Raw genomic sequence first — 23949 nt, forward strand, 5'->3', positions numbered from 1 at the left:
TGCTGACACGACAGGCCTTAACAACGTGGGCCGACCCAGGTCCCTCCTGGACAATGTAAATGGAGATTTTCAGAGTCGGGCGGCCGTTCCCCTCCAATCTGACATCGGGGGGAAAGCGGCCCGAGGCTGTTTCACGACTCTCTCATGCCGTGGGCACACACTACACGACTCTCAAAGCTGTCAGATCGCTGTACCGTTCACACTACACGACTTTCGGTCTTGTGATCGGGAATGCTGCGGTCGTTGTGGTTTTCACACGACATTACTGATCGGCGACAAGGGGCGGTCACACATTACAACATCTTTCACCGGGAGGAATCCACGACCAGGCTGGCGGGTCTCCAAACGATGTTTTGTCACGAAGACACGCCCGAGAAGTGACACCGGAAATAATGCGATGGAGGATTTTATATATATATATATATTCTTGATCACTGTAAAAAATAAATAAATAAATAAATAAAAAACGAATAAAAGCAGAATTTAAATAACAAATATATTAAAGACCTAGAGAAAAAAAGTTAAATAGGCATGTTGTGTGTTTCTGGCTGCTGCTCCGGTGCACTCCGTCTCTCCTTCTCGACCCCTTCCCCCGTCCGCTCTCATTGGCTGTAGCCCCCGTCGTGTCACTCCCGACTCGACCAGATATTAACCCTGCTTGATATCGCCGCATGCAGTCAAAATGCGTTGTGGAGCAGTTCACGCCACACGCTCGTCGCTCACGGGAGCGCGCTATGATTTTCCTCCGATCTGGGGCTTTGCGGGGCAATCTCCAAAAACCTGTCGCCGGTGGATAATCAGACCAGATTCTCGTTGTGCGAACTCAGCCTAACGCGGCGGTTCTCATCCTGGGGTCCTTCAATAGGGGGTTCCAGGGGGTCCCCCAGCCAAATGATTCATACTTCACCGCTGTTTCACTTACAGTACGTTTCTCCCTAACTACAGTATGGACTGGTATGGAAGTTTGGACTGAATCGTATCTCTTCTCACATTGGGATGCCAGAGACAAAATATTATGCCAATGGCATCCATGGCCTCACGCATATCAAAAATGAGGGTCCTTGATGAGAAAAAGGTTGAAAGTCGCTGCGCTAATAGGCCACAGGTGAAATCTAAAGACCTGTTAGCTGTTTGTTTTTACATAAAACAGAGACGGAGGAATGCTCTGCTGGGTACATCGAGGCTTGGATCGTAAATTTTGGTCTGCCGCGCTTGTTTTGAATTGCAAAAACTAGATTTAATGTCACAAAATCATTGCCTTTAAGTTGAGTGTCTATTAACAGCCAAAATGCGAACTCTCTACTTTAATACATGTTATTGCAACCCATGAGACAGTCAAAATAAGAGCCTTGCCATGGATACTAATACTTTCAACACTTTTATGTTTCTGCACACACCGGTTTGTCCAATTACGAAACAGAATGGGCTTTTTGAGCACAGAAGGTCCCGGGATGCTCTGCAGACAGCACAAGTGTGATAATCCTTCCTTGCATTTAACCTCACGGCATTTCATCCGAGGCCGACCGCTCCCCGTATGGGAAACACACAAAATCGAGGACGGCTCATCTTCCGAAAGCAGCAGGGCGCTTTTCCTGCCAGGCCCTTTCTATACAAAGAACCACACCTCCCCCAAACGTGGAGAAACTGCACCAAGATCTTTTGCCCCGGTATTCGGTCGTTTATCTGCCCGCTTGGGGAATAAGGCACCAGCGTGTCGTCAAAAACAAGTTAATACACGGCTGGAAATATGATGATAATATCTGCACACTGTGGCACAAATTACTGTTCACGTTCGCCAACCGGTCCTTTGGGGATTCTCTCCCTCCTTCTCTGTTGCTTTTCTTGAGATCCATGTATCCCACCAAATTCCTTGGAAAAATTGGATGTTTTTCTGCCCAGAGCCTAACTTGTTTAACACCGGCATAAATTCTCTTGTACTCCATTTCCCATGATGTATGCATCCGTCCGCAAAAATGCAGCAGCGCTGCAGTCATTAGACCCCCTCTTATCATTTCTCTTCTTTCACTCTACGGTGACGATTTCTCCTCGCTCCGGGCTGTGAAACGAACGCCGGACTAAATAATAAAAGCGGGAAAATGACGAGGCTCACGGCGCCGCCAAATCTACGCACTGAACCTTTCATAAAGTTTTAACTTTAAAAGCGGTTGGCGAGTCGTTCTTTCGGGCTGTGTTCATCCCATACATGGGTCATTCCATACAAATAGTTCCTGCTCAAGCAAGGGCCGCGAAGCGAAATGTCCCCGGCAGAGAAACACACAAAAATCAGGACGTGAAACAAGCGAGGCGGATTCAGCCAAAGGATTTCGACAAGAAGTAAACAGCACTTCACAGCTTGGAGCCGCTGCCTCGCATGGGCCCGTGCTAACAGATGAATGGCTCTCCTGGAAACCTCCTCGGATGCGAGGTCCAAAACGCAGCTGAGAGTGTGCTCCTACACAAGGGTTGTAAGTACACAGGATTCACATACTCCGGCACATGACACGAGTCCTGGGTCACGGCCAGCGGGGTGGTGGTGGTGGGGGGGAGGGAAGGACTTTGGGTTATTCCAGTCAGGGAATGCAGGAAACGGGGGTATAAACAGTAATGGGGTTCACGTTACAACTTCCTCTCCAGTGATTCCCTGAGAATAAAACATCTCTTCTTAGGGACAGACCGTCTATGAGCTCAGAATTTTATAATAATGTAATAACATCGTAATCATTTATAATAACTTATATCTGCTCATTCATTGTTATCCATGCCCATATTATTGTATAGATATTTATTCAGCCCCTGCAGTATATCCATCTAAATTTATACCCATGTCAGAGTAGCATCTATACTGTATGGCAGCTTTTAACTGAACTTATCCTGTGCACAGAAATGTTTTTTGTATATTGGCTTTGTTTTTTGGGGGTGGGTCCTTTGTATATTTGCCTATTTTTGTTCAACTTTTATTTCAAATTATTTGTTAAATTAAAATTGTAATTAATTTCTATGTCTTTATATACATCTATCTACATCTATCTATCTATATATATATATATATATATATATATGCATAGAAATAAGTTATATATGTTTTTTATGCAGATTTTCTATACAGCAATGCACCAATCCTCACCATGGCAAATTCCTTGTACAACAAAATGCACTTGGGTGAATGAACAGATTGTGATTCTGAAAGTGTCACGGTTTTTAATTTAGCAGCAGCTTAAACGACCTGACACCGCAAGAAAAGTCATGTTTAACTGTTGAAATCGTCAATCATTGAATTCACTCAAACAGGTTGCTCGTCTTATGTCGCAACTTTGATGCGAGAGGTAAAAGAAAACGCTTGAAAAAACAAGCCGGTGGCACGCTGCCCGAGCCGGGCCTTTGAAGGTGCTCGGAAACAACATGGAGGGACAAGCTGTGAGATGGCCAAGGCTGTGACATCTACATATGGAATGTGGGACCTGGGTGATAATACTCCTCCGACACATGTTCCACAAGCTGCGTTGACTCAGAGTTCACCTCCAAGGGGAAAATGAAGGGCTGAGGACACCCTTGTGAACTAGGAAACGGTTAGAACAAGATACGGGTATACAGTCCCTTTCTAAAAGATACCTCGTTCTTCTTCCGCCTTAATTATTTCCTCCTAAATTGAATGCATTTAACCATAGGTTAGTAACTACTAACATTCACCCGAGGCTTTAAGTGCTCGTAATACTGTCAGGGAGGAAAATGCGCAGACCTCAACCACTGTAACTCCCTCGCTGGCAATTTTCCTTCGTTTGACGCGACAACTAATAAACTCAAGGCATGTACGGGAAAGATGATTGATGCTGTAAAAACCGTGAGATGGCCCTGAGCTATTATGAAGATTTTTTTTTTTTTTTTTTTTTTAATTTCCATGGAAACCTTTAAATAGACTCTGTGTTCTCAATTAGTTCCCAAGGATCGGGCGCCGCAGACTCCTGACACCAAAGCAGCAGCAGTGAGAGGGATCAATGGTGTACCTGAGGTCATGAAGTACAGTGACCTCAAATTTAACCTGCTTCCTTCTTTTGGCACACTGGGAAACTAGTGTACCAGGGTGATACATTTTCTCACTGGGAAAGAAAAAAAACAAAAAAAAAACACGGACTACAGTACATATTGGGACTGCACTGTGGACGAAAGTGACTCAGTCGCGGCCCTGAAGCCCCGCGACGCTGCTGCCCAGAGCTGAACGGCCGAGGCCTGAAGCCACGCCGAGCGGCTCGCTGTTTGCTTATTTATTCAAAGTTCACACGTGTCGCATGTCCAAATTGACCAAATTCAACACCGCACGTCCACACGCACCAACTGTGATGAACAGTTGTCAAGACAATCGAAGGACATACAGACAGACATACACAGACAGAGATTCCTTCCTTTATTCGTTTGATATACCGTATTTCCTCAAATATTCAAATAAAAACCGGGTCTCTCATAAATGCCGGGGGCGTGGTCAACACAAACAAACACAAGCCTGCCTCAAAAACAGACCGGGGGGAAAAATGATCGGAGCTGCGGTGCTGCTCCGGTGTGGAGCTCCGCTCCAAAACAAAGTAAATAAAAACATTGTGTTTTTATTGTAGATTTATTGAAATTTACTCTACTTCCTATTTCCTACTGCTGTGTAGCAGATCGCTTCTAGGTGTAAATGCCCCGCTCCGCGCACTCTCGCTCTTCAGCGCTCCAAACAGAAAGTGCTGTGTTCAAGGAGAACTCGGAAAACTGTAGTCCCCCATCGGCTACCACCACAAGTGCGACTTTCAGGGTAGCGACTCGCTCTCTCATTTTTCCACCATACATCTGTTTGCCTGGTATAGCACTCAGATGGCAGTTTGATTTAAAATTCTGACTAAGATATCTACTAAAAGATCAAATATACTTATTAAACAGAGGGAATTAGATATAAAAGCCTGCCTCTAATATAACCCTGCTTCCAATAAAGAACTGGTACCCTCTGAAATTGAGGTAAATAACCCCGGTCACTATTTGAGAAAATTCGGTATCCCTCTGAGGGCAAGGGATTGTTCTCCAAGAAGAAACTGGATGATCCAAGAGTGATTCAGGACCACAATACAGGTCACATATAGACTTACAAAACCAAAACATTCTGTCCTGATTGGAGTATCAACAAGGACTCCCTGTTTCAGGTTGGTTCCTCAATATGGAATACATCCACCCCGAACCAAACCTGGAGGGGGCCTGAATCTTCCCACAGTTAGTCACGGGACTGCTGGCAGGCTGGGGGGACTTGGAGGCATATGTGCCTTTCCATCTGTTGCTCACTCATTGCCGTCCAAAGCCCCTTCCTCTGTCAGCAGCCATCTGCTTCGAGCCCTGCCCCACTGGCAGGAAACACGAAACTTCCACGATGGGATACGGGATGATGCACAAATAGAATAACATGAAAAATAAATAAATAAGTAAACCATGGACAGATAAGAAATATCCAGCCATATCCAGCCATATCGATAACTACTTCCGCTCATGTCAGGAACCCCAATACCGGACATTTACTCGTAATCACGATAAACTAATTTCAAAAGCAATCAAACTGAAAAACTCCTTTGTGACGCATTTCTGGGCCGTTTTCTTATTATTTTTCGTGGAGCAGCTTGCTGTTTCGACTCCACGGATGCGAGCGAGGGTGAGAGAAACACTTCTCCTTTTGTTCTAAATGGGGGGGAAAATAGCTTGTGCTCGCTGCTACAAAATGGACCTTCTTCGAGAAGAAGTTGGAATTATTTGACAAACATGAAGCAGGGTGGGTACCGCGCCAACATCCATTACAATCACTCTTCAGTCGATCAAAGCCAAAATACCGAACCCCCCAAAAGAGGACAATGTTCAGGTTTTCTTATGGCGATGGGCAGACAAGACAGCATGTATATATTCTCCTTAAAATATTCTAATAAAACAGCCCTGATGCTCCAGATTGGCGGCACAGCGTGTTTTTTGCAGGCTATCAATGGTAGAGGAAGCCTTTGTTCACCGGAACAATGGAGGACATTCTGCTACGGAGGATTGCGCCACACTCGCTGAGCCTTCGCTTAGGGGACCGAGTGGGCTCTCTGATGACCCCCGCCCGACACCCCGGAGGACCCCACCGGACCCCCCCGGCTCTGTTTACAGGCTAACCAGCTCGACGGGCAGAGGTCAAGCGCTGCATCCAGCGTATGAATGGCGGCGTAATGAGCGCTCGGATGAGGGGAGACGAGCGAAACCGCACGGGCGCGCGACAAAACAAGAAGCCCATTGAGGGAGAGGCGCGTGCTGGCCGCGCTATCTGCCGTGCGTCGGTCAGGGGGACCAGGATAAACTCAGCGCTTTTAAACGCCGCCCCCCCCGGAGAATTAAAACACGGCGGAAATGGGATATTTCGCTCTTCACGACAGAGGTGCGGATCTATCTCGGACGTAAAGAGAAGAAGGATTCCGAAGCAGAAGCCCAAACCCGATGGGCGCCCGCGAAGGCTTTAATGATGAAATTTCCTAGTTAGTTCACGGTGGAAAGACAGGAATAGTCTCCAGTTTTCTGTGACTTCGACACAAACGTAATGGGGCTTTACAGCTGCAGCCACACCATCATTACCCAAGCATCCCCGCAACCGCGCATCTTAAATCGTCCGGGCGTCGATTTGGGTATAAGAATCTGTGTTAAAACGCCTTTTTCCATGAGATCCCCGTCGGATAACCTCCGGGCTAAAGATATTAGTTTCTTGCGCTCTTCATAAGTGAGCGGGTACATAATCAAAACAGCCGGCGCTGGGTCGGGTCCAGGCTTCGCAGATGTGTTTATGTGAGGCTTTACTTAGCCACAGATCTACAACCAGTAAATACTCGCCGAGCTACTCTATAAACACCAACATTCCACATTAGCATCTGACATTACAACACATCGGAGGACAGGCGAGTGGTGGCATTAAATCACTTTTTTGACTCCAATTCAAAACAGCTCTTATTTACGGTTGCATTCGTCACAAAGTTCGCATCCCAACGCAGTAGTGACAGGAGCATTTTGCTACAACCACCATTGTAATAATGACGAGGGCTGGAAAAAAGGATCGCATATCACACTATTTTCGATGAATACCTCAGAATCGATATTGATATTTACACACGAGAGAAACTATAATTAGTAGGGATGCACTGATTTGTGAGTTGTCCATCAGTATCGGCTGTTATTCGCCTTGTTGACTGCCCTCGGCAAATAAGATGACATTTACCAGTGGCAGTGGCCGATGTTTATCGGGTGTTTCCCACACATAGACTTTACTTGGGCGGCACGCCCAGGTATATTAACGGCCGCCAAAGTATATTTGCCGACACATTTTAGCATTATTTCTTTAATCTGTCCGAGAACGACGCCATCCGCAATCGATTTTAGAAGTCACAGCTACGGCTCTCTGCGGCGCTTCAAGAAGGAAGGGATGCTGCGTTCATGGGAACTCTTAAAAACTGTAAGTAATGATGCGTTCGGGGGAATTGGAAAACATCAGTATCGGCCCAGAATTTCACAATCAGTGCATACCTAATCATGATCAAGCAGGTAGAGTTGTTGATTAGAACAACTGGAAGAGTCTCTGAAGTTCAGATGACTGCATCACTTTACTGGAACGTGGCCTTAAAGACAACATTTAACATATTAACTAATATTGCGACATTATAATAACCAATATCCCAGATGATAACTAGTCTCATAAAGTGATCGATAGATCGCCCAGCCCTCATTATAACCACATTTGATCATATGATCTTATGCCTGCAACACAACTGTCTCAGCCTCCATGAACCCAGTCTGTTTTTGGATTCATCTTTAGTGATAATCAAACTCAAGTATCTGAATTATAGCAATTATTTGCTAAAGTTGAGACTTTCAAGCCAAAGAATGTAAATCCGGTAAACGGATCAATTCCTTTACCCTCCCATTATCCATCAAATATGGTGGCCACTAAACATCCTTCTTGAAAGGAGTAAACAGTGACTTTGAGACTCGAAAATGCGAAAGTCACTTTGTTTAAAATTAAAGATTAAGATTTAATGTTAAACATAGTGACTTTCACATTTTCTGCAAAATAAGTTTCCATTACTCAATGGAAAAAGGAAGAAGAAAAAAAAAAATCAATCAAAAGTTTAACACCAATGGAAAAGATGCATCATCGGGGGCGTTTGAAAGCTCTGCTTGGGTTTATTGACCGGCGGACGGATCCAGTGGAAACCAGGAAATGACTGAGGTGCCACCGTGATGCCAGCTGGTGTCTCAGAGGACTCTGTCTGGATGCAGTTTGCATCTCTCTCTCTCCCTCTCTCTCTCTCTCTCTCTCTCTCTCTCTCTCTCTCTCTCTCTCTCTCTCTCTCTCTCTCTCTCTCTCTCTCTCTCTCTCTCTCTCTCTCTCTCTCTCTCTCTCTCTCTCTCTCTCTCTCTCTCTCTCTCTCTCTCTCTCTCTCTCTCTCTCTCTCTCTCTCTCTCTCTCTCTCTGGTATTTCTGTACACACTGTTCCATTGTGTTGGGCTCAATCTCCATTCGAAGAGAGTGCGGGCATATTAGTTCCTTTCTTGAAATCCTCGTGCAGCCTCTCGCAGAAGCTGTTGACTTGAGATGGTACGACTCTGCCCTTGCGGCGACATTGGGCCGTTCCGATGGCCGCGGCGTGCGGCTCTGAATACCAATGCTCCTTTAAGGTCAGCGAGCAAGCCCAAACGTACGATGGCGAGAGACGCCGCTCGTTTTCGACAAACATGCCGAGGAGGTTCACAATCGTTTCTGTAGGGATACACAACATAATGTAAACGCCGTGAGAGCGTGAATCAGGGAATCACCCTTTATAAGCAGATTATTCGGCTCCGGGCATGTTAGTGTGAGGCTCTACCAAAGTCTTGACAAAAAGTGAAACAAAAAAATAAGAAATTACGCCATCCATTAGGATACTGTAAAGATTGAACTAAGTTCTCCCATCATTTGTCTTGATGAGACGACAAACTCTTGAGTACAGCAGGGTGGCATTTCTTGCGGTTGTTTTCGCGCTCTTTCTATCATATAATCATATCAAGGTAATCTTTATATCGCGTAACAAACCTTTGGGGGGAAATAGGAGACGCTTTTCTAAAAGTCGGATGTGGGTAACAACCAGAACTGCTCTCGCAAATGAAACCAGGCAACCAAGGAACGGTATTCCCAGGGCCATCGTCTTGTTAATAGAACAGCCGTCCTCATTGGAATGAATCGCTAAAAATATATCTGAAATCACATTACGGATACGATCCTCGGCACCTGTCTCCGTGTCTGAATGATCTGGATTTTTATGGTTCGCACTAAACCCCCGACACTTTTTTTCCTCTTCCCGGGCAGACCCGATGTGAATCCCGTCTCCAACTCCAGCGAGGGTACTAGGGTACTCGGTGCGAATGGCAATACTCACGTCTCGGTACCACATCGTTTTCAGAATGACAAGTACCCCCGAAGCATGACTCCGGCACGCAGAAAACATGGCACTCTGCCCCATTAACATTGTCAAATTGGATTATGTCACAGAAAACATTGTCGGGTTTGGGAAATTGCTGGTAAACTCGAACGTCGTCATACTTGAATATATGACTGTCTCACCACTAGTAAAAAATAATGGAATGGATTGGAAAGAAGAGGCGGCACAACTTGCTTTGTGCCCCTTTTTATTTCTGATTGCGGTATAAATTGGTTTGCTGAAACCCAAATAGTGCTCTGAATACCAAACAGTGTTACGGGGGAGAGGGGGGGGGCGGGCGGTGTGGAAATTAAAATAACCTGGCGACCGAGTGTTGGCGGCGCTCATTTTATCCGGATAAATTACCTTGCAAAACAGAGGTACGGCGTGTAAAGGTCATATTAACCCACGAGTGGGGGGGAAAAAAAAAAAAAAAAAAAAAAAAAACCAAAACCAAAACAAAAAAACGAGGAAGATACAAATCTCGGTAGCGATGGGGAGGCATTTTCCAAAGGGATAACGTTTCTATTCAGTCCGTCTCCAGCATTCTGAACCAGCCCTCTCGTTCCTTAGCAACAGAATCTGCACTGATGCAAGATTGAAAAGGAACAGATTTGAAAACTACGGAGGTGAATATAAGTCGACCAACGGCCCCTCTTACGGTTGTTTCCCCGGCTTTGGTACCAAGGGTAGCTGGGGGTGGCGAGCAGATGGGACTCAGGGGGCGTTGCATTTTATTTGGATTTAAAGAAACACATTATGCTTGCGTTGCATATAATGGACACGAGTACATTACGTACCTTGTGAAATCTTCCTCGACACAGTATAAGGTCACGGTAAATACACAAGGACCCTTTCTTGGAGAGATTAAGGGGGGGCATTCCATTACCTTCCTCGTTTAATCTACTGTTTGATGTTACGTGTTTGGTACTGCGTGTTTATGTATCTTCAGAATACGGAGACAATGCAAATTGACTTTTGCGTTTCTTAAATGATCAGTTGGCATTAACGAGTTATTTGATGCGGAATGGGCTTGTCACAGAGACCAGCAGAAATAGGGAAGTTTGCCTGTTTTTTTTTTGTTTTTTTTAGCTTTTGTGCATCATGGCTTCATTGCTATAATTACAAAAGAAAACATCAAAACAATAACACGAAGGGCTTTGATGTTCTCACAGTGATGCACAAAATCTTTCCATTATTCAAGAGAGTTATGTAACAGATCCTTTTCCTCAGCAACAAAGTTTGTTCATTTAATCACTTATTTTGATTATACTGTATCATTCGAACATCACATGCATTTGTATACGTGTCTTAAAATGGATACTCCGGTTTTTGGGGGAAATTCTCTCGTTATCCCCCTTACCCAGATTCAGATGACAGGGTCAATATCCATTTCATGCCTGTATTTCCAGTGGCTGCATGCTAACTGTGTTAGCTCAATGAAAGGCTGCGGGAGGGATCAGCTAGCCTAGCTCCTGTGAAACCCTGAGATACACCTTCCATTCCAGCGTCTCAAAAGCTGAGGTTGTAAAGCGACACACCTTCCGATGTTATCACAAGTAAAAATTGGGGATGCACCGATTTGAAATTCTGGGCCGATACCAATGTTTAAAATAACGACTTCCGGCTTGGAGGGCCGTGTCCGCGTCGCCTCGCCGCTAAAATGGGCCACCAATAGAATTTGGCGGCCGTTAATATCCCCGGTAAAGCCTATGTGTGGGAAACATTGGATAAACGGCGGCCACAGCCATCGATGAATGTAATCTTATTTGCTGATAGGCTGATGGCAGTCAAGAAGGTCAACAAGGCAAATAACGCCCGATACCGATGCACGGCCGATAACTTGGTGCATCCCTGGTAAAAACCAAAACAATTCTCTCTGCCGTTTTGTATTCGGAACTATTTTTGACCGTCCATCCGCCGGGCATAGTGATCAGCTGTGCGCCACCTGTGGAACCCCACGTGTTTGTGCTGTCGGGTTGCCAGTTCAGTCAGCTGAGCTTGGTTGACGATGATGACCTGACTCGAGGCACTGCGGTTCATACCTGGCAACCCCATCTGGCTTGCACCGCCGATGATCAACGGTGCCCAGCGGCAAAAATACTTCTGATTCGAACAGCATTGTTTTTTCTTTTTTTATGCTCTTGTTTCACGTCACATGACTCAAGACGTATCGCTCTGCTTTTGAGATGCTGGAAATGTCCCTAATTTCACAGGAGCTAGGCTAGTTGTATTGCCCTGTATTGAGCCGCCCTGTATTGAGCCAACACAGTATTGAGCCAACACAGTAAGCATATCTCTGCACTGGAAGCACAGGGACGAAATTGGTATTGACCTCCTCGTCTGAAAAAATGTGAAAAGGAATTATGAGTCGTCTCCTAATGTGCCAAAGTATCCGTTTGAGCTGCTCTTTGTCGTTGTTTTTCAGTTGTTCTAAAGCTCTTGGAGGAGCGTCATCAACGCGAGCGTCAGGCACAAATCCAGGAGACCTATCAAAGTGCCATTTTTCTTTCACAACACGTTAAATATTGACGCTCATCTCATCACACAGAGCCCCATGTTTCGATGTTTATCTAGACGTGAACTAACGATGAACCCATCCCCACGACGCGTGGCATCGCTTCTGTTCCGCTGCATGTACCCATCCATGTGGATACGAGGCCTGAATCTTTTGAACTCAGATCTCAAAAAGTACTTTTAACAATTCAAAACAAACAACAAAAAAAAATGCTGTGTCGGCGCATTGGGTGAGACGTTTGGGAGCCGTGCCACGCGACGCTCTTCCAAAGTCATGGCAGCGTATTCTGATGGACAGCGTCTTAACCAGTAAGTCACATGGTGCCGGTTATGAGTGGACAATGGGAACTCCAGTGTTTGTGTGTGTGTGTGTGGGGGGGGGGGGGGGGGGGCTGACATAATAGGATTTGAAAGAGAAATGTCTGGCAGGTTATCAAATTTAAATTCAAATTGTGGATTAGCAGATGGGTATCACTCGCTGGCGTTTCTCAAAGCAAACATCCACGCATGGAAACACACCGAGAGTGGATCGTGTTTAACAACATTACGTCTAATGCAGTGCACAGTCGTATGCTGCATTTGTTCTCTCTTCATGCCGCTCCGGAGCATTTTGTCGATCAGCGCAATCATCGGGTTTATAGTTCATTCATATTAGAATAGGATAGAATTCATATGAGTAACCCTGGAAGTGCCTCAATTAGTAAAAAAAATAAAATAAAATAAAAATCTCGAATTTGAGTTTTTGGACGACAGGCTTTTGAGATTGAAACAAAGAAATCAGTGCTTATTGGGTAGTAGGGTAACAGAGCCTATGTGGCTGTCGTTGCATTGGAAAAACACTCCATCGAAAGAGGGGGAACCACCCCCAGAAGCATCAGAACCCACCCACCCACCCAGTCCCATCCCATTAAAGTGACTGGTGACACTGGGTTGTGCTCCCATGACAACACAGTCCCCAATGTGGACATAACGGAGACCCCCACCTACCCACCACCACCACCCTAATGTGTGAACCCCACCGAAAACACCGACGATTTGAATGGACCGATGCATTATCCCCCATAATACTCACCTTCAATAGAGATCACGTGTTCCCGGATCTGGTTCTGCAGGGCCAGATCGTCGATGCGTTCGATCAGGTCGTAGATCGCGTAGATGTTCGGGTGCACGGACTCGAACCGGTGGATCTCGGCCCGGATGGCGGCCGAGTTGGACAGCACGAAGGACTGGGAGCCCGCCTGGCCGGGCTGGGCGGCGGGGCCCCCGGACACCGTCCCCGAACCGAACTGACCGCCCCCGGAGCTGGCCGCGGACGAGCCGGATCCGAACTGGGAGGGGATGGACTGCGGGACCGGGACCGGGACGGGCGCCGGGACCGTCCCCGGCGTGGGCATGGCCGGCTGGGACTGCTGGGAGATCCCGGACACGGAGACGGGGACGCTCGACTGGAAATTCATTTCGCTTTCGACGGAGGGGAGGTTTAAATTTAAAAACTACTGCACGTACGGGGTGGGGGGGGGGGGAGATCGGGATTCCGGCGGTTTGACCCGAATTAAACACGCGTGGATCGGTCGTGGAGCGAGCGCATCAATACGTGGTCGCCGATTGCAGCGGAGCGCGGCTGTTGTTCATGTTTTTATCGTTATCACCGATGAAACTTCACCGTGATTCATTGTCCTCCTCCGCGGAGACCGCTCCAGTCCGGGGCCCTTCCCTTTCTCGGTGGATTCGCAACCCCCCCGCGACGCCTCGCACCGGACCCTCCCGGCGACTTTTCTCTGCTCGGAGGGAGACAATGGGCTTCGCTCGGCCCCCGGTCCGCTGCTTGACGCCTGGTTCCTGCGGCTGAAATGAAGCGGCTCCCACCGCCGCTCAGATCCCACAGCCCGGCGCCTCCTCCGGGCGGGGTGACGTCACCCACCGCGTCATTTTCCCGGTGCGACGGGGAGGGCGAGATTCCATTTGTTCCGTTTCATTCTTTTATTTGACTTACATTTCGGGTTTATTTGTTTTATTTGTCATGTTTTTTATTGGCATACTTCTTTTTCCTTTTTTTCTTTACATTTTTCTTTTACATTCCTTTGTCTTTGCATCATTATTTAGTTATTATATATTAGATATTATATATATTTCTGAACCATTATTATTTGTTTTATGTTTGATTCCATCACTATTGTAAATGTGATTTTTCGGCTTCTATTCCATTTTCTGGGACATTGTTCCTCGCCTATAATGTGGTGTATAAAAAAAATAAATACAAAACAATTCCATTGTGTGATGGGGGAGAGGGAGAGAGAGAGAGTGGGTAGCGGAGCGTCATCCTAATAGCTTTACCTAGATGTTACGCAACCACAACCATGTCTATAGGGATATCACAATTAAAACAAATGACATAACCTCGGCATCGATGAGAACAGCCAGTTGCGTCACTCTGCTGCAATGCAACACCGAAGACAACGTCTAACCATGTCACGATATAACAAGGAACCTTACAATCCCAGACAATAGCTGCTCTCATATCGCGACACATCTATCGCCCCGCCCTGTACGCAACCACACGCAAACGGCAACAGCGGCGGCGGGCCTGCACCACGGTGCTGCTGTGAACAGAATGAATAGAAACAGAATGTACCTCGACTTACGACTGTAATTCGTTCTATAAATTATTTCTGATTCTGATTCTGAAGGCCGATCGTATGTTAACACAGTCGTATGTCGAAGCAATTTTTCCCATACACACCAGGCTCGTTTTTTTTCCCGATGATTTCCTTCTTAGTTTCAATGGGAATCATTACCCTTTTCTTTTTCCCATCATCCTTCTTCTTAGGACTCATCGTGAAGGGTGAAAATGAGCAAAATACACAGCAAAAACACAGTAAATATGAAAAAAATAGGGATAAGCTACGAACTACGTGCACACACGATGTAGGTCGCCTGCTGACTTACTGCTGACTGGCTGCTGACTGACTGCTGACTGGCTGCTGACTGGCTGCTGACTGGCCGCCGACGCGCCAACTGCAAATTTCCACGCTCGTATCTTGGAGCAGTCGGTCGCAAGTCGATAAAAATTTTCGCGACTATCGTCACTCGTATCTTGGCTTAGTCGTAAGTAGATGCAGTCGTAAGTCGAGGTACCACTCTATTGCTTATTTTGTATATTTTATCTGTGCAGACATTCACCGCCATTGATTATGTTTCTACATATTTCATACATTTTCGGCCAAACGCCCGAGCACCTACTGGTCTTGAAATGAAAACATCCCACGGCTGTTGTTGTTGATAATAAGTGATGAATGACCGTGGTATATTTTACGTGTCTGTTTGTTTTTTTGTTTTTTTGCTTTGTATTCAGTCTCAACACTTGTTAAAAAAAAAAATGCTTTGAATGTTATGAATAGAACAATTTCAATGTTTTGCATTCAACCCGTGTTCAGCTCTTCACTTTTCTTTGGTTCCTTAAGTGTCACTCATCAGAAATGCGCTTCGTAAATAAGTGATTTGTATTGTTATGTTCAAATAAGATTAATTATTTTTGTTTTATACACACACCTTTCTAAATATTTAAGGTGTAGTGTGTGGAACGTATGGAACAGACTTGGCAGAAATGCAATATAATATTCACAAGTATGTTTTAATTAGTGTATAATCCTATGAAAATAAGAACCATGGTGTTGGCGTTACCGTAGAATGAGCCATTTTTATCAATACAGGGAGCGGGTGTGCTTCACGGAGGCTGCCATGTTGCACCGCCATGTTTCTTCTACAGTAGCCCAGAATGGACAAACCAAACCAAACACAGTTGGTTGGGATCTGCAACCTCACCGCTAGGTGCCTCTAAGTTCTAAACCAAAACAAAACATTTATTTCCTATGGATGGCAAAAAAATTGTCGGATTGAACTTTGTGAAATTATTTATGATAATTGATCGAATTGTTATACAGTAACAAGAGAAACTGGCAACATGCCAGTAAATAAAGTGCCTCTGTTCCAGTTTTAATCTGTTTGAGCATTTTCCTTCAAAGTTCCTTGTCATATTTTGTTATATAATGACACAAACCTTCTGTTATATGAAATAAATTCATATGGACATTATAAGCAATAATATTTTATCACTATTCCTTAGTAACATCCAAGTATGAGGGCATGTGACATGTGTCCCTGTGCTGCATCCCAAACCACATACTATACACACTACATACTACATGCACACTACATACTACACACTACATGCACACTACATACTACACTATACACTATAGTACATACTACATGCACGCTACATACTACACACAACACACTACACAATACACACAATATACTATACACTACACACTCCACACTATACCACACACTACATACACACTTCATACTACACACTATACTGCACACTACATACACACTACACACTACATTCTATACTACACACTACATACCACACACTACACACTACATTCTACACACTACATACTACACCCTATTATTACACACTACACACTACATGCACTCTACATATTACACACTACACACTAGATACTACATACTACATGCTAACTATACACTACATGCACACTACATACTACACACTACATGCTACACACTACATGCACTCTACATACTACACACTACACACTGAATACTACACACTACATCAGACACAGACTACATGCAAGCAACATACTATACACTAAACACTACATATGACACACTACATGCACACTACATGATACCCACTACACACTACATGCACACTACACACTACATGTACACTACATACCACACACTACACACTACAAACTACATGTACATTACATACTACACACTACACACCACGTACTACACAATACATGCACACTACATACTACACACTACACATTAGATGCACATTACATACTAAACAATACATTTTACACACTACACAATACACACAAAACACTACACACTATACACTACACACAACATACTACACGTTAAACACTACATACTACACACTATACGTTGAACACTACTACTACACACAACATGCACACTACATACTACACACTACTCACTACATGCACACTACATACTACAAACTACATGCACACTACATACTACAAACTAGATGTATTACATTCTACATATTACAAACTACACACTACACACTCCAGGCACATTACATACTACACACTTCATGCACACTACATACTACAAACTACATGCATTACATTCTACATATTACAAACTACACACTACACACTCCAGGCACATTACATACGACACACTAATACACACTACATACTACACACTACATGCACACTACATACTACATGCACACTACATACTACATATTACATGCTACACACTACACACTCCAGGCACATTACATATGACACACTACTACACACTACATACTACACACCATATGCACACTACACACCGCATGCACACTACATACTAGGCACTACACACTACATGCACACTACATATTACACACAACACCAAATTACATACCACACACAACAAATTACATACTACACACTACATACTGCACACTACTACACACTACATACTACACACCACATACTACACATGAAAAATATAAATATATTATATTAAATAAATGAAATACCCATTCTATATTTTCCAGCTTAGTTGAGTATGTGAGTAAAAAGAACGGTGGCTTTTTGGACATACTACTTTATTACAATGCATTGTGTCCTCACAATGTATTGTGGGATACGCTTGCCAGCATTGTCCAGCGCTTACAATGCTAAGATACTGTATGTTTGTCTTTTACTTTTTGTACACTATTTCATTCATACTATGGATTGGGACACAGTAAAAACGCTCATGTCCTAACTTGGCGTTTTAAATAGTACGCTAGAATGCCATTTTGGAGGCAGTGCACATCTTTATATTTAATGATAATGTCACTTGTGCAATGAGCAGAACATTCTTTGGCTCAAACTCTGTGCTATACGAAGCCTTCTGTCTCCATCTGTTGACTAAATTAGGAACAAACACCCCGATGGAGAAACATCGCCTTCGAAACTCGCCCTCATACAATTCAGGTCACACCATCAAGACATTGGAATTTTTCATTTGTTTAGAGTAACATTCAGTTGTGTTTGTTTCTTTAATAATGATTTATTAATTTTTTTGGAATACATTTGTCGGACATTTTGCCATTGTGTGCATTGAATAGTGTGTGTGTGTGTGTGTGTGTGTGTGTGTGTGTGTGTGTGTGTGTGTGCGTGCGTGCGTGCGTGCGTGCGTGCGTGCGTGCGTGCGTGCGTGCGTGCGTGTGTGTGCTGTTTTTTTTAGATTGTACTGTAATATATCTCTATATTAGGTTAAATCCATGCACCTCCATGATATTTCCTATTCTGGGACATGAATCATGCAAATGATGCGCTTGCTTATTCATGCCCTGACAGATGGCTGTGTTGGTGCTACTATTGCCACACTGTTTCATCCAATGAATAGGAGGAAATGACACATGAGTTCTCTGACTTTTCTGCAAATTGCCAAAACAAAGTTTAATTCTGCAGCTTCACAAGTCAGTGTAAGCAAACTGTCCATCCAGTAATGTCAACATTTCAATATTTATATATATATATATATATATATATATATATATATATATATATATATATATATATATATATATAAAGTCGTGCATTTCCAAATCATTAAATATTCTTTCTCACAGTCAGAAGGAATTCCATAGATACCATGCCACTTAAAACTCTGAATTAGAAATAACTTTACTGAATACAAACATTTTTATTGATGTCAGGTACGATAGTAAGATGCAATAAAGATAAAAGTGTAAAAACGTAGAAAACAAAAGGTGCAAACAGAAGAGAACAGACAATGTCGAATGATAATAGATGCGATAACATGACTTGGAAAATAGGTTATCGGAAAATAGGCTATGGCCATTTCTATATTCTTTCTACAGTATATTGTATAACAGGTATCCGTATTATGGATTAGATATAATAACATTGGGTTTTAATTTAGTGTAAGATCAACGATGATAATGCTGTTGGGTAAGTGATGCACAACTCAAATTAAGAAATCAGTGGGTGTACATCCCACATATACGTATATCCACATTCAGAAATCCATTAATAAATGCATCAGATTAAAATTTCTGCTGCAAATGTTATGACTGTGATTCCCAGGTTCAGTGATTTTAAGACTTTTCCTTTTATTGAGATTGGAGCCAGTCCTGAATATCTTTATTGAACCGTGGTTGGCCAGAGATAAGACTTGAAAGAGTGGTCTGGTTAAAAAAAGGGTTCCCTGTAAATGTGATGTGAAGGATGTTTGTTGATGAAGATGAAGATGGACGGCCATCCTGACCTCCCAAACTAAATGCATTTATGAATCGATGTCACGCGAGCCCCTGGTCCTACAGACAATTCCAAGTGTCTCTCACTCTGGATTGTCTGGGTCAAAGGCATAGTTTCTCCAGAGGACAAAAGGCCAAACAGGGCGTACAAAAATCTTCCAGTGTAGGAACATTCTCCATCCGTCCAAGCTGCTGGCACAGTGCATTGCACTGCTGCCTCACAGCAAGAAGGTCTTGGGTTTGATTCCCACCTGGGGTGCTGTTGGCACCATGTCTGCTGGGTTATCTCCCAATTAGGGGTCTTTCTGTGTGGAGTTTGCATGTCCTCCCTGTGCTCACATGGGGTTTCCTCCGTGTAACATCGGTAAGGACTCCAACATGCAAAACATTGTTGTCTGACCAGCAATGGACACTTGAAATTGGTCCCTGGGCATCGCTGTATGGTGCCCACTGCTCCTGGCTGCCCCCCAGAGGAAGGACAAGCCAGGATGGGTCAAAAGCAGAGATCTCGTTTCACTGGCCACCATTTAAAGCATGTGTGTTGCGAGTGTGTCATGTGATAAATAAAGAATCTTTTTCTGTTATTAACAAGAGTGACCACTAGGGGGAGGAAAAGCATCCAATTCACTCCTCTTTCTTTCTATTCTTATTACTGTAATATTGCATCTATTATTTTGTTTGTTTCTCAAGGTAACGCAGTTTTTTGGGGGGGACGCATTACATTGATTGATATTGTTGTTGTCCCCCCCCCCCCCCCCATTTTCAAAAGCATTTGACTTAAAATACAAATGCATTGGAAATGGCACATACAGTATTATATACAGTATGCCATTTATAATGCAATGTTCTGACCAGAATCACGGGGCTTCGCCCTCATGCAAACCGAACAAACAGTTTATCTGCAGCAGGGAATCAGACCTGCTGGTTCGGTTTCGTGGTGATTGTTGCTTTCCATGCACAGATCCCCCATGCCAATGATGCAAAAAGGCATGGATCCAGCGCTGGATGGAAGAACACATCCATGGCTTGCCTTCCAATCAGCAGCCGTTGACGCTCTGCAGCTCGGTGACCACACCCTCCCTCCTCATGTTGCAGCAAAACACTGGACAAGGAGCCTTTTCCCTTTTTTGTTTTGTAATTTTCCCAGAATTACAACCAGCACCAGCACAGTGTGGCGGGAGGCGTCATGTCCGGGGAGAGTCGTCTCGCTCGAACGATGACGGGAGTCGATCTCATTCATTTCGTTAGAAATAAGATAGCTGAGGGGAAAAACTTTGAATCGTAACTTGCAGGCCTGTGAGTAGAATAACAATTCAAGCAAATTTAAAACGAAAAAAAAAAAAAAAAGGAAGCCAATATGCGAAGATACAATTATGATCAATTGACTTTTAAACTGCGGACTGAAGTAATCTACAACTAATGCTCAGTTTCGCGGCAGCGTGCTTCCTGTTCGAAAGGGTGCGGATGATGAAAAAAAACAACAACTTCCGCAAATATGACCAAAAAGAAAAATTGTAAACTCGCAAAAATATTTTTGCAAAGATTAAACATACGTAGATTGGTTTTCACAAACGTGTGGATTTTCATTTTACGCACGTGGATTTTGATCTTCACCGTTAGGGCGGCGGCCTGAGCAGTATGTAGGAATACGTGGATCTTACTTACTGACGTGGATCTAGGAATGTGTAATATGTCCAAGGGGTACGTAGAGGTACTTCTACGTGGTACTTATTCATACATATGTATGGCTGGGTACCTGATTGGAAGCGGCGGATGTCATTCGAGGGCGCTCCCCTCAATTCCGAGAGGAAACGTTGCCTCGATGAAGGAACGGGATTGGAGGATGTGTTGGCGTGCGCCGCAGTCCACCGCCGACAGCACCTGTGACATTTGGACGTTCTCAAATTCAAATATTCAATGTCCTCAAATCAGCACCATCCGCCCCATCGGTCCCCGTCTCTGATCGGTGACGTCACACTGACGGTGTCAAAAAAAGGCCCCCGATGAGGGTGAGGTCACAGACGTTCCCGTCGGATGGAGGTTGGGAGTCTGCGACCTGCTGACGGCCCGTCGTCATGGCTGCCGCCACCCCCCCCCCCTCCCCGGAGGCCCGCTCCATGTGATGGCTTTGTGACGTCACAACTCCCCCCATATAAAGCTGAGCGCCCGGGCCCCGGTGGGAAACAAAGCGGGTGGGGTTGCGCTGCTGGTCCTCGGTGGGTGGGGTTCTGCTGCGGGTCTTCAGTGGGTCACGTTCTGCTGCCGGTCCTCAGCGGGTGGGGTTCTGCTGCCGGTCTTATCATGGTACCAACACACACACACGCACACACATGCACACACACCGACACGCACATGCTTAGACACACACACACCAACGGCTAGTCTGAACAAGCTTTCTGATCGGTGATCAAAACTATGAAGAAATTGATCAAAGTGCAAACATCAGTGTAAGATTAACATTAAAAAAAGGAATTTATTTATTTATTTATTTGATATTGTCTTCATTTTTTTTCGACACCATTTTTATTCAGCGTATTATAAACCGGATCTTCCAAGCTCTTGTGATTCAGAATGGACGGATCACAAAGAGAGCGGAGCCGCCCACCCCTCAGTGAACCGATCGCTCCAGGATGATCGTACAACGGACGAAAACAACCAAACAGACCGCCGGCCGACGTGACGAGAGCGGGCTCTTAGCTTAGCTCGCAACGCCCGTTTTACGCAACCCGAAGTAACCAGGGTCGTCGGCGTCGGATAATCACCCGGCAACAGCATGAGTGGCTTGTAAATAAACATAGACGGTTATGGCCGCCAGCCATAATAGCTAGCAGGCTACCGTGCGGGGCTAGCTCTATGCATGTCAAAGTAAAGCAGGTTAGCTGGCTGGGCGCTAGCTCAAGGTGGAGAGACCAGGGATGCGAGTAAACAAAGGTAAAAAACCCCCCCCAAAAACCCTAAACAAAACCCAACGACATCTACCAGCTTAATCAATACTTGTTTTCCGCGACCAGGAGACGCTGCTTGGCGTCACCAGCCGTGCTGCCTTTGTCAATGTGTTGTACATTTGTGATGTACATTAGCCAGGGAGCTACTAGCGTATACAGGCGGTGTCATTGGCTGCTAGCTGAATGCTAACAGCTGCTGCGGTGCCCCCATTCCTCCGAGTGGCCTCAGCGAGGCCCTGGATCACCCTTAAGTGGTAGACAGAGAGACGGAGAGATATTTATAAAAGGAAAAACACTCAAGTAAATCTTACCTAATCTTAAAAAGAAGGCAATATATAATGAACCTACAAAATTCATACTAAACCCCCTGTATCAACAATTCAGGATCAGTCAGAAATATGCACTTTTGCAAGTTTTCTTACACAGTCTGAACAGTGAACTGTGTGAACCAGAATGGGAAAACCCAACGGCTTATAAAAACATCCTTTTTCTAAACGATAAAAGCTTTCCACAGCGTTTTGGTGTTGCCATTTCCCCTTATTTACTGTGATCACTTGTTGTTGTGATGTCTGTGTCCCTCCAGGGAAAGTGCCTCATATCATTCAGCTGATCTGTGTTCGAAGCCATGCTGTATGTATTTACTTAAGTTCTGTAGACCGCAAATGCCGTAAAACCGTTCTTAATCCGTTATTTTAATTAGTTTAAGTGTCGGGTAGTGAAATTACGACAGTTATGCGTCTCAACAGATGTTATTTAGGGATTTTCAGGGCCTCGTTTGACATGACAGCTCAAACAAACCGGTGTCCGGTCTTCCACCAGCTTCCATCCACACTTTTCCCCCTTTTTTAATCAGTTTTAACGGCAAAAATGACCAGTAGACGGCGTCAAACTCTAGTTCACCAAACTAACTTTAAAGGTGAACCAAATTTAGAAATGACAGCAGCCAGGAACAAACACGGTGACTCAGCTCCTCGATCCACTCATACAGTGGATGGATCCTTAAAATATCAGTGCAGCTCCATATGCTGCTTTTCTCCAAACTGGTGTTTGGATCTGTGTGTAAGCTGGTCATCCTGGGAACAAGCTGGCAGCAACTTACAGTTCAGGGATGGGTCCGAATATTACATTATATAATTATTGGGTCATGGTAGTAGGAATAAAGTATTCTTGTTAGGGTTACGTGTGGGTAGATTTTACGGTTCCAATTGGATCTCGGGACAAATATCTTTGGGGTCCAGTTGGGATTTTAACGGCCGAATAAATGTTTGTCCGTTCACACCTCCCACCAATGATCCTGGCCGTAAAAAAATGATGCTGAGTTTTTGCTTATCTCTTACACAGTCCCTGTGCAGATCGAATCCAAATGACTTCACTTGTTTCTACATCTCAAACTGTCTCTTTTTTTTTTTTTCGACTGTGCTTCTCGCAGGCTTCCCTGGGATGACTCAATGGTTCAGGTAGGGAGGCGTGAACATCTCTGGAAGACTCAACATGAAGCTGTATGTGTTCCAGGTCAACAACGGCAGCACGTTGACATTTGACACCGAACTCGCTGTCCAAACGTAAGGAAACACCCCCCCCCAAACTCGGCGTTGTCGGAATTGTCCGAAATCAAAAATGCTGAACCTTCTTTCGTTAACCGAGATGCGTTTCTGTTCCGTTTGCGATC

General features: G+C 44.6%; 2 protein-coding genes across 2 annotated transcripts in view; one reads left to right on the plus strand and one right to left on the minus strand.

Annotated features, from left to right (window-relative positions):
- Nucleotides 1-13453, minus strand: part of agap3 (ArfGAP with GTPase domain, ankyrin repeat and PH domain 3) — a gene marked incomplete at its 5' end in the record, with an annotated part of 116924 nt that extends 103471 nt beyond the window's left edge. Inside the window, one exon of the mRNA XM_080011161.1 lies at nucleotides 13069-13453. Coding sequence (XP_079867287.1) covers nucleotides 13069-13453 — 385 coding nt within the window. The remainder of the gene's footprint in view (nucleotides 1-13068) is intronic.
- Nucleotides 13454-21989: 8536 nt separating this feature from the next.
- The window catches only part of rb1cc1 (RB1-inducible coiled-coil 1), a 35009-nt gene continuing 33049 nt past the window's right edge, over nucleotides 21990-23949 (plus strand). The window contains exons 1-2 of the mRNA XM_080011558.1: nucleotides 21990-22266; nucleotides 23710-23842. Of these exons, the coding sequence (XP_079867684.1) occupies nucleotides 23772-23842 (71 nt within the window). The 5' untranslated portion in view covers nucleotides 21990-22266; nucleotides 23710-23771. The remainder of the gene's footprint in view (nucleotides 22267-23709; nucleotides 23843-23949) is intronic.

The sequence above is a fragment of the Zeus faber genome (assembly GCF_960531495.2).
Source record: "Zeus faber genome assembly, chromosome: 12".
NCBI classification, from domain to species: domain Eukaryota; kingdom Metazoa; phylum Chordata; class Actinopteri; order Zeiformes; family Zeidae; genus Zeus; species Zeus faber.